We start from the raw sequence: 16,547 nt of genomic DNA, 5'->3' as shown, positions 1-16,547 counted from the left end.
TGGAGGGTGGAGGAAGTGAAAACAAGTGAAATTGCAGAGTGAAGGAAATGTGAAGAGATGAGATGATATAGGTCAAAAACATCAACAGTTATTTTTTCAGTTTTTTTCCCTTTTTTGTTCAGATTGAGCCTCCATGACCTAAAATGCTGATCCTTTTTCTCTCCCCACTTCTAGTATTTTTGCATTTCATTTCAGATTTCCAGCATCTGCATTTTTCTCCTCCAGTTACTGGTTTTGATTGTCTTTTACTTGTTCTGTCCAGGACAAAAAAGTCAATTTAGCACTTCTGAAAAGTTGTAAAGTTATCAATGGTTCTTCAAAGACCTGTTTTTTGGGGGGAAAAAATGTAAAGCAAATTTATTTATTTTCTGTTTTTTTTTGGGGGGGACGCAGGGGAATCTAACCATTTTATATAGAACAAATAACATTTTTGATTTGCACCATGAATCACATGAATTATTTCTCTTGGTACAGAAATGATCATATAACATTTGTTTACTAGTTCAAGGATTTGAAAATGTAATTTCCTAGGCTTTTTTTTAAAAAAAAGCTTAACTGACCTAGTTGATTTTGTTTAATTTAGTTATAGATTGTAAAAGGAGTTGTAATCTTGTTTCATAATTCCAAAATTGAATTAATGTTCAGTGCAACTTGTTACTACAGTGGCATTTGCTCTTCCAAGTTCTAATTCTGCTAAATTGTGACAGACTTGGTAAAACCAGTGCTTATTCTTTATCAGAAAAATCACTAACGTCTATAAGAACCAGTGGTGCATCACTGATCATAGATTTTCAATCACATAGATCATTATCAACAAAACTGCCCTCATCAATTGTTTTGATACAAGGTGTAACAATCAAATTGTTCAGCAAGATCACACCCAATGACCATGCTGACTATTTGATTAATTCCACTATTTCCAAAAGTTGACTAATCCTCTCCCTCAGATTTCTACCCAATAAACCACCTCCCCACCACTGAAAGACTCGCAGGCTTATCTGTTGCTCTTCTTGAATACTGCATTTTCTGTCTTAAGTTTATCTGTCTAAAGATATCCCAACTTCATCTAGCAGAGTTATTTTTAACTCTCGTGGAGGGGGTCAGAGTGCTGTGTTGCCATCCCTTGCCTTCCCCCAAAACCTCCTGAGATGATACTTCTCCCCAGACCTGGTATCTAGTAACTCCTTTTTAATGTTCTGGAATTTCACCCTGCACCTCCATGAATTCTCCAACTACAATAGCTCCTTTGTAAATGTAATGAGAAATACTTATTTATGATCTGACTGACCTATGTCCTCTGGCTGTAAGCACAGGTTGCCTCTTTAATCCCTATTTGGCCTCATTCTTTTACTGGCCGCCACCTTCCCCTTAATATAGTTAAGAAGATAGCAATAGGAGCAGGAGTAGGCCATCTCGAGAAGGTTGCGCCTTCTCCACCATTCAATAAGATCATGGCTGATCTGGCCATGGACTCGTCTCCACCTATCTGCCTTTTCCCCATAATCCTTAATTCCCCTACAATGCAATAATCTATTCAACTTTGTCTTAAATATATTTACTGAGGTAGCCTCCACTGCTTCATTGGGCAGAGAATTCCATAGATTCACCACTCCCTGGGAAAAGCAGTTCCTCCTCATCTCTGTCCTAAATCTACTCCCCCAGATCTTGAGACTGAGTCCTAGTTCTAGTCTCACCTATTGGTGGAAACAACTTTCCTGCCTCTATCTTATCTATCCCTTTCATAATATTGTATGTTTCTATAATATCTGCTCTATCTTCTGAATTCCAGCAAGTATAGTCTCAGGCAACTCAATCTGTCCTCATATTCTAACCACCTCATCTGTGGAATCAACCTGGTGAACCTCCTCTCCTCTGCACCACTTCCAAAGCCAGTATATCCTTCCTGAAGTAAGGAGACCAGAACTGCACACAGTACTCCTGGTGCAGTCCCACCAGTAACCCTGTGCAGTTGCAGCATAACTTCCTTGTTCTGAAATTCAATCCCTCTAGCAATGAAGGCCAACATTCCATTTGCCTTCTTGATACCCTGCTGCACCTACAAACCAACCTTTTGTGATTCATGCACAAGTATTCCCAAGTCCCTCTGCACAGCAGCATACTGCAAGTATTTACCATTTAAATAATAATCTGCTCTTTCATTTCCCCTTCCAAAGTGAATGACCTCGCATTTACCAACATTGTACTCCGTTTGCCAGACCCTTGCCCACTCACTTAACCTATCTATATCTCTCTGCAGACTCTTTGTATCTTCTGCACCATTTGCTTTTTCCCTCAATTTAGTATCATAAGCTGTTACGTACACGGAACCCTGTAAAATAATCAGCAGTAGTTTTGCTGTTAAACACTATTTTATTAGTAACTACGTAATATAGTAACTTAAACCAGGTGGGGCAGATGGAGTTTAATGCTGATAAGTGTGAGATGGTACATTTTGGTAGGATTAATCAAAATAGGACATACATGGTAAATGGTAGGGCACTGAAGAATGCAGTAGCACATAATGATTTAGGAATAATGGTGCATAGTTCCCTGAAGGTAGAATCTCATGTGGATAGGGTGGTGAAGAAAGCTTTTGGTATGCTAGCCTTTATAAATCAGAGCATTGAGTATAGGAGTTGGGATGTAATGTTAAAATTGTACAAGACATTGGTAAGGCCAAATTTGGAGTATTGTGTACAGTTCTGGTCACTGAATTATAGGAAAGTTATCAACAAAATAGAGAGAGTACAGAGGACATTTACTAGAATGTTACCTGGGTTTCAGCACCTAAGTTACAGAGAAAGGTTGAACAAGTTAGGTCTTTATTCTTTGGAGCGTAGAAGGTTAAGGGGGTACTTGATAGAGGTATTTAAAATTATGAGGGGGATAGATAGAGTTGACATGGATAGGCCTTTTCATTTGAGAGTAGGGGAGATTCAAACAAGAGGACATGAGTTGAGAGTTAGGGGGCAAAAGTTTAGGGGTAACACGAGGGGGAACTTCTTTACTCAGAGAGTGGTAGCTGTGTGGAACGAACTTCCAGTAGAAGTGGTAGAGGCAGGTTTGATATTGTTATTTTTATAAAAAAAATAAAAAAAATTGGATAGGTATATGGACAGGAAAGGAATGGAGGTTTATTGGCTGTATGCAGGTTGGTGGGACTAGATGAGAGTAAGTGTTTGGCACGGACTAGAAGGGCCGAGATGGCCTGTTTCTGTGCTGTAATTGTTATATGGTTATATGGTTAAATCAAGAGTTAACGGTGTTATGCATATATAGGGGTAAATATATAAATCCCCAAACTTCTTCAAGCTTAGGTGGTAAGTGATTGTCTTATGATGGTATGTAAGAAAGTTCAGTTCAGTTCAATCCGCTGAATTTGAAGTGAGAGATATTTGTAATCCAAACAAACAGGTGTTATCGATCTTACCATTGTCCTCCGAATCCTCACGTGAAATATCACCAACAGTAGCTTATCACAAAGGGGACCATCTTCAAGCGAACCACCATCCAGGCAAGGGTCGACACACCAGTAGATTCCACAAGGTTACTCCAATCACACACAACATGATAGCCACTTAATCCAGTTCCACGACATACGAAATAACTGATTTGCCACAGGGGTGCCTTTCTTCAGTGAACTACCCCACCCAGACAAAGGGTGAACACACGTGGTATTCACAAAGGTTTTCCCCTCACCAGAGAACCACTCCTGTGGATTAACTGTGTGACAATCATACTTTCGTATCCGAATGGAAACAAACTCACCCCTTACGGGCTACTTGGAGAGACAGTCCAAACAGTGATCTCTTTGTCACTAGGTTTCTTCTGTTTCAAACCTTCCTCTCCTCTCTGCAAGCTTCTTCTAGTTGCAGCAACTTGTGAGAGTCATTTATCAATACTCTGGATCAATCTCAACTCACCCCTTTGGGCTACTGAAAGTTTAAACTGACTTACTGGTGTCTTCCATTGACCGAATCCATCTTGACTCTGACTCTTGTCTTTCTGTGTGTGTCTCTGTGTCCTTGTATATTCAAAATGAGCAGCGTGAAACCATAAACATTCATTGTCCATCAAATAAATCCACCTCTCTCACCGTAGTAACCAAGCAACTCTGCAGTCAGCAGAAATTCAGCAGTGTCCAAAACTTAGACTCATTCTTTCAGCGTTTTAAAGTCATAGTCCACAGAAAAAATGAACCCTAGGGTATATAATATCAGCAAACTTAGATTTACTACACTTGGTCCCCTCTTCCAGATCGTTAATGTATATGGTGAACAGTTGCAGGCCCGGCCCCAACCCCTTTGGCACACTTCTCACCACTGATTGCCAACCAGAGTAACACCCATGTATCCCAACTCTCTGCTTTCTATTCGTTATCCAATCCTCCATCCATGCTAATACATCACCCCTAGCTATATGCATCCTTAAAATGCTTTAGAATTTTCCTTAATTTTGTCTGCCAGTGATGTTGTCTATGTTCTAGATACTTCCCTGTAACTTCTATACTTCTGTTAAGCTACCTTACTTCTTTAAGTCTGCCATATATTTTGTTTGAAACTTGCTCTCTATCCCTTGGTATCTATGGTTTTTTGGATCTTAGCTCTGTAATTAAAATAGGTAAAATATTTTTGTTAATTAACAAACTAATTCTGACTGAAGTGTAAAGAGATAGAATGTTTACTTGGTGCTGTGTTTGAATCAACAAGTGGTAGTTACTTTTTCTGCCTTTTTTTCCCCCCGATGAAGGGTCTCAGCCCAAAACATTAACTGTTTATTCCTCTCCGTAGAAGTTGCCTGATATGCTGAGTTCCTCTAGCTTTTGTATTTGTTGCTTTGAATGTCCAGCATCTGCAGAATCTCTTGTCTTGATAGTTACTTATTTTCATTTCTGTTCCTCTCAACTGCTCAGACGTTTCTCTTTGTCTCCACTATAACTTGACTGGATTGAGTTTACCATTCAGAACTCATCTTTTCCTTAGTTGTATTCTCGAGGACTTGAAGGAATACAAGTTTTCTTGGCTTTGCTGTCATTTGTGGCTGTTGTGAAGTTGTGAAGAGACCGGTTAATTAATACACATCAGAACCAGTACATTTAGCAAATTTTCATGGAAATAGTTAAACTGATATTTAAAGAAAGGTATAAACTGAATAACAAATTATGTATTAAAATAAAATACAGTACAAATTGGAGTGCTACCAATATTACAACATTAGGAACTGTATAGTTCCTAATAGTTATCAACAGAGGAATTTATCCTGTGTATGCAATGAACAAAACCAGCGCAGACACCTAGTGCAGATAATGGTCTGACTTCATACTATGCTTTCAATGATTGCATCCCCCAAATCTTTATTTTCATTGTAACAAAGTTCAAAGTAAAATTTATTATCAGAGTATGCACATCACCACATACAACCCTGAGGTTCTTTTTCTGCGGGCATACTTAGCAATAGAAGAGGAACCTTTAACTAAACAAACTGTGCAAATGCAGATATAAATTAATAGCAATAAATAATGAGCATGAAAAGCTCATTTTGTTCAAGAGTCTAATGGTTGAGGAGAAGTAACTGTTCTTGAACCCAGTAGTACAAGTCCTGAGGTACCTATACCTTCAACCTGAATGCAGCAACAAGAACAGAGCATGGTCTGGGTGATGAGGATCTTTGATAGATGCTGCTTTTCTACGGCAACGCTTCATGTTGATGTACTTAATGGTTGGGAGGGTTTTACCCGTGATATACTTGGTTGAATCCATTACCTTTCGTAGGATTTTCTGCTCAAAGACATTGGTGTCCCATACCAGGCCATAATGCAGCACATTCAAGAAGATTGTTGATACCTTCAAATTCTTCATTCCTCACTTGTTGATGTAGTGAAGTTGTTTCATTTTCACTCCCAGCTGTTTCTGGCAACTTGAACCCTGATGACTTGAAACCACAGTGAGTAAAACAGTTCTGAATGACCTTACTGGTTATTTCCCACCAAATATCAGTGACAAGAATCACTCTAAGCACAGTATGGTGTCTAATAGCCACAGAGGTGCACATGATTGATGCTAGTTAGAACCTGTTTGGCAACAGCCTTCTCTTCCAATTAAATGGTATAGTATCTCATATGGAATCCTGGCAATTTTCTTGATTTTTTTTTGTTCTCTGAAATGCCCCAAATAAGCAGATGCCCTGATTAACTGGAATCCACTGTACATGTATACTGCCAAATGAAACAACATTCCTCTGAATCAAGGTGCACAATCTAGTACATATAACTCTTACACACTACACAAAGTACAAAGTAATATCATCACAACAAAATTAGCAAGTAATAAAATATTCCCGACAATTGACATTTAGCATAGGGTGCATCTACAACACAAGTGAAGACTATAACACTACTGGCGCTTCATAAGTGATGAGACCTTGGAGTTCTGTACTCTCATGGCCTGGGGGAAGAAACTGTTTCCCATCCTAAAACTTGTATTGAAGCTACATTACCTCTGGTAGGAGGTAAAGAGATTGTGGAATGGATTGAAGGAAGGAAGGAATTAGGAAATTTAATTCCTTTGGCAAAAATAATAAATTAAATATAATATATCCAGCTATTTCTTTACTAATGAAATACAGCAGTAGCAAACATGATGTGAATGTTCTGTTATTTCCAAAAAGTAAAACAACTTGTAATTTCCCAAGAATGCAAAATTACAGTGAAGAGTTTTAAAGTTTCAAAGAGCATGTATCTCCATTTACAATCCTGAGAATTTTTTTTTCTGTGGACATTGATAGAAAATACAGGAAACACAATAGAATCAATGAAAGACCGTGCCCAACTTGATGGACAAACAACAATTGTGCAAAAGGCAACACCAGTGCAAGTACAAAAAGTGTGTGTGTGTGTATGTGTATATCTATCTATCTATCATTTTATTTATATTATATATATATATATATAAAATAAAAAATTAAATAAGCATTAGACCTCTCGCTGCTACGGGCGGAAGTTCCCACTTGCTTCAAAAAGGCAACAATTATACCAGTGCCTGAGAAGAATAATTTGGGCTGCCTTAATGACTATCACCCAGTAGCACTCACATCGACAGTGATGAAATGCTTTGAGAGGTTGGTCTGACTAGACTGAACTCCTGCCTCAACAAGGACCTGGATCCATTGCAATTTGTCTATCGCCACAATAGGTCAATGACAGACGCAATCTCAATGGCTATCCACACGGCTTTAGACCACCTGGACAACACAAACACCTACATCAGGATGCTGTTCCATCGACTACAGTTCAACATTTAATACCATCATTCCCACAATCCTGACTGAGAAGTTGCAGAAACTGGGCCTCTGTACCTCCCTCTGCAATTGGATCCTCAACTTCCTAACCAGAAGACCACAATCTGTGTGGATTGGTGATAACATATCATCCTCGCTGACGATCAACTTTGGTGCACCTCAGCGGTGTGTGCTTAGCCCACTGCTCTACTCTCTCTATACCCATGACTGTGTGGCCAGGCATAGCTCAAATACCATTTACAAATTTGCTGATGATACGATACAACCATTGTTGGTAGAATCTCAGGTGGTGGCAAGAGGGCATATAGGAGTGAGATATGCCAACGAGTGGAATGGTGCCACAGCAACAACCTGACACTCAACGTCAGTAAGACGAAAGAGCCGATTGTAAACTTCAGGAAGGGTAAGATGCACCAATCCTCATAGAGAGATCAGAAGTGGAGAGAGTGAGCAGCTTCAAGTTCCTGGGTGTCAAGATCTCTGAGGATCTAACCTGGTCCCAACATATCGATGTAGTTATAGAGAAGGCAAGACAGTGGCTATACTTCATTAAGAGTTTGAAGAGATTTGGCATGTCAACAAATACACTCAAAAACCTCTATATTTGTACTATGTCCGACAGGTTGCATCACTGTCTGGTATGGAGGGGCTACAGCACAGGACTGAGAGAAGCTGCAGTAGGTTGTAAATCTAGTCAGCTCCATCTTGGGCACCAGCCTACAAAGTACCCAGGACATCTTTAGGGAGCGGTGTCTCAGAAAGGCAGTGTCCATTATTCAGGACCTCCAGCACCCAGGACATGCCCTTTTCTCACTGTTACCATCAGGTAGAAGGTACAGCAGCCTGAAGGCACACACTCAGCAATTCAGGAACAGCTTCTTTCCCTCTGCCATCTGATTCCTAAATGGACATTGAAGCTTTGGACTCTACCTCACTTTTGTTAATATACAGTATTTCTGTTTTTGCATGTTTTTAAAAATCTATTCAGTATACACAATTGATTTACTGGTTACTTATTTTTATTTTTTCTTTTCTCTGCTAGATTATGTATTGCATTGAACTGCTGCTGCTAAATTTACAAATTCCACATCACATGCCGATGAAAATAAACCTGATTCTGATATCAAGAACATGAGATGAAGAGTCCTTCAAAGTGAGACAAAGGTTGTGGGAACAGTTCAGTGATGAGGCAAGTGAAGTTATCCCTTTTGGTTCAAGACCCTGATGGTTGAGGGGTAATAACTGTTCCTGAACCTGGTCATGTGGGTCCTGAGTCTCCTGTACCACCTTATTGATGGCAACAGTGAGAAGGGAACATGGCCTGAATGGTGGGAGGTTCTTTGGTGATGGATGCTGTTTCCTTTTAACAGTGCTCCATGTAAATGTGCTCAATGTGGGGAGGGCTTTACCTGTGATGGACTGGGCTGTGGATACTTCTTTGCAAGCTTTTTCCATTCAAGAGCATTGGTGTTTACATTCTGGGTTGCGATGCAGCCAGTCAATATACTCTCATCGTACATCCATAGAAGTTTATCAAAGTTTTAGATGACCTGCTGAATCTTTGCAAACTTCTAAGAAAGTAGAGGTGCTGCCGCGTTTTCTTCGTAATGGCATTTACGTGCTGGACCCAGGACAGATCCTCTGAAATGATGACAGTGAGGAATGTGATGTTGCTGACCCTCTCCAGCTCTGATCCCTCAATGACCTTCGGTTTCCTCCTCCTGAAACAGTAATCAGTAATTTGTCTTGCTGACATTGAATGAGAAATTGTAATAGCACCACTCAGCCAGATTTTCATAACATGCTTCTTCTAGTAGCAAAACTATATGTTCCCAGCTTGTTGCAAGTTGTTACTTAAATGAGCATGGAATTCCTAGTAACTTAAATTATAAAGTGTATTTATCATTTAATTTTCCACGGTAGCTATTTAAAACATTCTACACATTGAAGGTTTTTTTTGTCAAAATCATTGAAGGAAAGTCTTTGTGCACAGAAGTTATATGACTGCGAAGTCACATTAATCATCAGTCCTGACGAAGGATCTCGGCCCAAAACATCGACAGCGCTTCTCCCTATAGATGCTACCTGGCCTGGTGCGTTCCACCAGCATTTTGTGTGTGTTGCTTGAATTTCCAGCATCTGCAGATTTCCTCGTGATTGTGAAGTCTTTCAAGTTGTTTCTGTGGGTTTACTGTTCAAAATTTCTCTTTTTTTTTGTAATCTCTAAAGGGGTAGTAAGAAATCTGGCTACATAAAATACATGATCTGCCAATTTCTGCTAGTCTGCTGTGGAAGTCGGTACCCAGTGTCTGCGAAGCTTAAAAGTCCACTGAGGTCAAAGAAGGCAGTCTGTGATGGGGTTAGAGGATTGTTTGTGTGTAATGTGGCTGTGAGGGAGGGAGGAGCAGAGCTTGTTTTGCTTTTGTTGCTTGGTGTGTTCTGTGTTACTCTGCTGAGCGTTGTGGGTATGCTGTGAGCTGCCCCAACACATCCTTGGGTGTGTTGGTTGTTAACTGTATGATACAATGTACATGTGATAAATAAATTTGAATCTGAAATCTGAATTTGAATACTGTTTAGTAATGTCCATACATTTTGTATACTGGAAAAAATGCATTGAAACAGGTCAGGCAGCATTTTTCAAAAGCTATATATTATTGAGCAAGGATTGTGTATTCATATATAGTGCAAAATTATATGACATGCTGGCCGCATCAGTTTTGGCAAAGTGTTTAATTTGCAGTTTTTAAAAAAATGGATACAATATTTGGGTTAGTTCTCAGAGAAGCAATCTTTTGATAGCTTTTTTCCTTGACAGAAGCAGTTTCAGTTCTAATACAGCATAAGCATCTACCCGACAGTGTAAACCAAAATACCTAGATAGGTTTAGTCACACAAAGCAGAACAAATCCAGTCCAGTTAATAACATGCCAACACTCTTCTATTAATCATCAGCAAGGTGATAATGGATGTTACTCATAATGCCACCAAGCAGAACTTACAATAGACAATAGGTGCAGAAGTAGACCATTCGGCCCTTCGAGCCTGCACGGCCATTTTGAGATCATGGCTGATCATCTACTATCAATACCCAGTTCCTGCCTTGTCCCCATATCCCTTGATTCCCCTATCCATAAGATACCTATTTAGCTCCTTCTTGAAAGCATCCAGAGAATTGGCCTCCACTGCCTTCTGAGGCAGTGCATTCCAGACCCCCACAACTCTCTGGGAGAAGTTGTTTTTCCTTAACTCTGTCCTAAATGACCTACCCCTTATTCTCAAACCATGCCCTCTGGTACTGGACTCTCCCAGCATCTGGAACATATTTCCTGCCTCTATCTTGTCCAATCCCTTAATAATCTTATATATTGCAATCAGATCCCCTCTCAATCTCCTTAATTCCAGCATGTACAAGCCCAGTCTCTCTAACCTCTCTGCGTAAGACAGTCCTGACATCCCAGGAATTAACCTTGTGAATCTACGCTGCACTTCCTCTACATCCAGGATGTCCTTCCTTAACGCTGGAGACCAAAACTGTACACAATACTCCAGGTGTGGTCTCACCAGGGCCCTGTACAAATGCAAGAGGATTTCCTTGCTCTTGTACTCAATTCCCTTTGTAATAAAGGCCAACATTCCATTAGCCTTCTTCACTGCCTGCTGCACTTGCTCATTCACCTTCAGTGACTGATGAACAAGGACTCCTAGATCTCTTTGTATTTCTCCCTTACCTAACTTTACACTGTTCAGATAATAATCTGCCTTCCTGTTCTTACTCCCAAAGTGGATAACCTCACACTTATTCACATTAAACGTCATCTGCCAAGTATCTGCCCACTCACCCAGCCTATCCAAGTCACCCTGAATTCTCCTAACATCCTCATCACATGTCACACTGCCACCCAGCTTAGTATCATCAGCAAACTTGCTGATGTTATTCTCAATGCCTTCATCTAAATCGTTGACGTAAATCGTAAACAGCTGTGGTCCCAATACCGAGCCCTGTGGCACCCCACTAGTCACCACCTGCCATTCCGAGAAACACCCGTTCACCACTACCCTTTGCTTTCTATCTGCCAACCAGTTTTCTATCCATGTCAATATCTTCCCCCCCAATGCCATGAGCTCTGATTTTACCCACCAATCTCCTATGTGGGACCTTATCAAATGCCTTCTGAAAATCGAGGTACACTACATCTTACATTAAATGTGTGCCCAGTGCTCAGTTTGAAATTTCTCCACACCCTTAATTCCAAAACTTCCTGTCTTGGTAGAGATTAGCAGAAAGAACAGAGGTGGCAAGGTGAGAATGACTGTACACAAGTCATATTTTAGTAATTATGTTCCTCAAGGCAGTATCCTTGGCCAAGCATCTGTTTTTATTTTTATTTATTTTTTTAATTTAGAGATACAGCGTGGAGCAGGCCCTTACAGCCCAACGAACTGCACTACCCAGTAACTCATCTGTTTGATGCTAGCCTAATCATGGGAAAATTTACAATGACCAGTTAACCTGCTAACTGCTACATCTTTGAAATGAAACCCGGAGGAAATATTGGTTCATTACTGACCATTTTCATGGACAGATTTTAAGTGGAGTGTTTTGCAGCTAACTGTGTGATAATGAACAAGATATTCTCCAGATGCCAGAAATCTTGAGCAAGACAGACAAAATGCTGGAGGAACTCAGCAGGTCAGGCAGCATCTGTGGAGTGGAATAAACAGTCTGTTTCAGGTCAAGACCCTTCATCAAAGGAAAGGAAGAGGGTAGAAACTAGAACAAGGTGGTGGAGTGAGAGGAAGGAATACAATCTGGCAGGTGATAGGTGAGACGAGGTGAGGAGGAAGGCAGGTGGATTGAGGAGGGGAATGAAGTGAGCTGGGAAGTGATAGCTGTAAGAGGTAAAGGACTGAAGGAGTTCGATAGGAAAGGACAGTGGACCACAGAAGAACTGGAAGGAGGGGAACCAAAGGAAGGTGATGAGCAGATTAGGAGAAAGGAAAGGGTGAGGGGAGAACCAGAATAGGGAATGGAGGGAATAGAGAAAGGGGGATGGGTGAGAAATTACTGAAAGTTAAGAAAATTGATGTTGATACTGCCAGGTTGGAGGCTACTCAGATGGAATATGAGGTGTTGCTCCTTCAACCTGAGTTTGGCTTCATTATGGCAGTAGAGGAGGTACATGTGACAATTCCAAAATGTTGACAGGTTTCTATTTCCACAGATTCTCCTTAATCAGCTGAGTTGTTCAAATATTAGAACTTTTGTTTTAAATCAGTGACCCTTGCCCCTTGAGCCACCGGTTGATGGAAACAGCTTCCCTCTGTAGTTGCCAACCTGTAGTACATCACCACTTAAAGTGACACCCTTCTAATGCAGTGGCATTGCTATTTGAGTTCTTTGCATTTAACATTCTGGGGGTCCAGAAACTTAACTGAGCTAGCCGTATGAGTACTATGGTGCAAAGATAGGTCAGAGCTGGAGTGATTCCATATCTCCTTTTATTTCTACTCATGATGGGTAACACAGATAGACAACCATTGATTGAAATGTCTCCTGAAATACTCAGGGTTTGGTTTCACTGACTTCACTATACAATTAAAAATATTTTCTCTTTCCACTGTTACTGCTGGTACCAGTGAGTGTTATCAAGTTTTATTTTTTCCTATTTCAGATTTTCAGCATATGGAGATTTTTGCTTTTGCTCTTGTGGTGGATGGGCATTCTGTTTAATCTCTGTGCTTCTATCAAAGTAACAATGTGTATACATCGTATGCCCATGATTTTTGACTGATTAAATATTTGAAAAGTATGAGCTTGAACTACATTGCTAAGCAAGTAACTTATCAATATGTGCACAGTTGAAATTGTATTTAGCAGTTGCTTCCCACTGAACTATTATGCTGAAGCCCACATAAGAGGAAATTGAATATGTAATTTTAAAGTGTGTAACTTGACTTTTTCACTTTCAAGTTTAACTTGTGTGAATGGGTACCCCCCCCCCCCCAAGACCCTAATTACTTGTTTTCTCTTAAAACAGTGACATTTTGAATTTGTGCCATGATTTTGAAAATCAAGGAGTTGCCAAGGAAACTTAAGTTGTTCTGGATGTTTCCTTGTGTTTGCTGGATGACAAAAGTTGGCCTTCAACTTCACCACCACATCGCATTATTCAGTGTAATATTGCAGTGACAATTGCAACAATGTTGTCTGGTAATGTGATAGCTACCCAGAGATCAGCGTGGGTCTCCTTTGATGATACACAATGCACAGTGGATGGAGGAGATTCAGGTAAAATCAGTTTATTTCAAGGAAAAGTGATATACATGTATAGTTTTTCCAGATCATATTACTGAAACTAAATTATAATAAAGTTTTATCAATCAGCACTACTGTTTAAGCTTTATTTCAACTGTGCCATTTTATTCTTGTTTTATTTCAAGTTAAACCACACCATTGAAGAATGCAGCAATTGTTCCCAGGATTCTCAGTTCAATTTTTTTTAAAAATGGCTTGCTATTTCTTTTTTAAAAAGAAGAAAATGCACCTTTTATTTGAGCACACACCTGAATTCCACCCTTCCAATATACTGCAGTTCAGCAAAATACAGTGGATTCCGGTTAATTTGGCCAATGGTTAGTCAGGGCAGCTGCTTACTTGGGACAACTCTTAAAGAATGAAAACTAATTGAGAAAATAACCGGGATTTCCTTTGCTTATTTGGGACTCTATGCTGCTTAATTGGGGCAGGAGACTGTTGCCGAACAGTTTCTAACTAGCATCAGACGTGCACTTGTGTGGCTGTTTAACAGCACTGTGCTTAGAGTGAAGAATTTTTAAATAGTGTTAGTTGTGTGCGCCTGTGTGTAAAGGGCAGTAATTTTTGGTGAGAAATAAACAGTAAGTCAATTCAGAACTGTTACTGCAGTTTCAAGCATTCAGGCTTGGAGATGACAAACAGGAATGAAAATGAAACTATTTCACTACTTCAAGAAGTTAGGAACTTCAAAAAAAAAATCTGATAGTATTGACAATCATCTTGAATGTTACAATAAAATAAAGATTTGGAGCATTTTATGAAGGTGTGCTGGTTTTGTTCATTTACAGTCAAATGAACGTAGCAATGTAAACTGGATGAATTCCTCTGTCAATAACTGTTAGGAACTAATACAGGTTTATATAACTGTAGTAATATTGCTAGTGTTCTAATTTGTATTGTATTTCATTTAAATACATAATTTGTCACTCAGTTAAATGGTAGTTCGTCATTTTGTTTTTAATGCCGTAACTATTTCCATGAAAATTTGGCTAATTGGGACAGGTGCTTAATTAGGCCAAAATGTTGTGGTCCCAATTAACCAGAATCCACTGTACCATATTTAATTTGTAGAGAATGTTTTTATTTTCTATATCCAAATAACATTTTGTGCATGTTGATGATTTTAAATGGGACAAAATTGCATAGAGCAAATATTTATTTTTATCACTTGCACTATCAGATTCATAAAGTGATAAGGAAAATATAGACTATTATTAGTTCTTTGAACAGACTACATTCTTTTTAACATTATTTTTAACATGATTAACATAATCTCTCATTTAATTTTATACCCTAAGACATGAGAGCAAAATTAGGCCATTTAGCCTATTGAGACAAGTATATGGAGGAATTTAAGGTGGGAGGTTATATGGGAGGCAGGGTTTGAGGGTTGGCACAACATTGTGGGCCGAAGGGCCTGTAATGTGCTGTACTATTCTATGTTCTATGAGCCTGCTCTGCCATTCCATCCTGGCTGATTTATTTTCCGTGAACACCATTCTTCTGCCTTTTCCCTTGTAATATTTCACACTCCTACTAATCAATAACTTACTGAGCTCCGCTTTAAGTATACGCAATGACTTGCCCCCCACAGATGTGTGTGGCAATAAATTTCACAAATTCTCCTCCCTCTGGCTAAAGAAATTCCTCATCAGCACTATTCTAAAGGGACATCACTCTGTTCTGAGGATGTTCCCTCTAGTTCTAGACTTGCACATTATAGGATATATCCTCTTCACCTCCATTTTATCTGGTATTTCAATATTCGATAGGTTTCAATGTGATCCCTCCTCATTCTTCTAAACTCCAATGAATTCAGGCTCAGAGCCATCAAACACTCCGAAAACATTAACCCTTTCATTCCTGTGATCATCCTTTTGAACCTTCACTGGACCCACTCCAATGCCAGCACATCCTTTCTTAGATTAGAGGCCCAAAATTGCTCACAATACCTTATTGTGGTATGACCAATATCTTTTAAAGCATCAGTATTACCTCCTTGTTTTTCATGTTCTAGGCCTCTCAAAATGAATTTAATATTTCACTTGTCCTGGACTTTGAGTTTAAACACAAATAGTTGATTTCGGTGCCAACTTCATGGGCTGTTTAAGTTGTTTCAATTGCTTTTAACATTAAACTCTGTATACTGATGTATGTAGTTATTTGTGCATAAGAGTAGTAGAACTTGTCAGATAATATGAAAATATACTGTTTGACTTACAGTTGGAGACCACAGAAAATATTCCCCTGTCTCGGGTACATTGTTTGAAGATTATAATTATCAGGATAACACATTTCATGATTCCTCTTCGGCAATTCAACATCAGCATAGCACAGTGTGCATGACGGAAACAGCATCTGTCCCCAGTGAATGGATCAAGTTTGATGATCAGCCCTGGCCTATTCATTCGCCACTTCGCCCACAATCAACAGGTTGGTGATTAGCCTAAGAGTGTGATTTAATTTGGATTTTCTTACTTCATTCAGTGTATCCCATGTAAATGACAGAAGTGGTCTCCATAACTGGTTTGACCTCATTTGTGTACTTGGTTTTTCTTGTGTTCCTAGAATTGAAGATCTTTAATCATTTGATTTGACCCAATATTATTCTGACACTCTTCCCTTTCTTTGTCAACAAATATATTGTTGTGATCATTTGGCCCATCAGGACATTTTGGTCATGATTTTAGTTTAGATTTCATTGTTGAGTTTTAATACCCGCTCACTGGTCTGTTTGGTTCACTCAGTCATTGTTACAGTTTTGCTATAAGGCATTGCTTTCTACTTCCGTTCCTACAAAAACCTCAAGCATATATAAAGACAATGAATTGACAACTCTGCATGTGTAAAACCTACAAGAATATTGAGTTGTTCAAATAAGAAGTTTGCCAATCAGTTGTTCATTGTGAAGTTAAGAGAAGCATTAGAACAC

General features: G+C 39.3%; 1 protein-coding gene across 4 annotated transcripts in view; it reads left to right on the top strand.

The window, feature by feature from the left end:
* The window catches only part of ston2 (stonin 2), a 144,755-nt gene that overhangs the window by 15,399 nt on the left and 112,809 nt on the right, over positions 1-16,547 (top strand). For 2 of the 4 annotated variants that reach the window (XM_073039354.1, XM_073039355.1), the window contains exons 2-4: positions 8,339-8,485; positions 13,338-13,588; positions 15,839-16,048. In XM_073039354.1, the coding sequence (XP_072895455.1) occupies positions 13,501-13,588; positions 15,839-16,048 (298 nt within the window). In that variant the 5' untranslated portion in view covers positions 8,339-8,485; positions 13,338-13,500. The remainder of the gene's footprint in view (positions 1-8,338; positions 8,486-13,337; positions 13,589-15,838; positions 16,049-16,547) is intronic. The other 2 variants (XM_073039356.1, XM_073039357.1) reach the window with 2 other exon arrangements.

This window comes from Hemitrygon akajei, chromosome 3, assembly GCF_048418815.1.
Source record: "Hemitrygon akajei chromosome 3, sHemAka1.3, whole genome shotgun sequence".
In the NCBI taxonomy this organism is placed as follows: domain Eukaryota; kingdom Metazoa; phylum Chordata; class Chondrichthyes; order Myliobatiformes; family Dasyatidae; genus Hemitrygon; species Hemitrygon akajei.
Note: the sequence above shows the minus strand (reverse complement) of the source record. Positions and strands in the feature narration are given on the sequence as shown.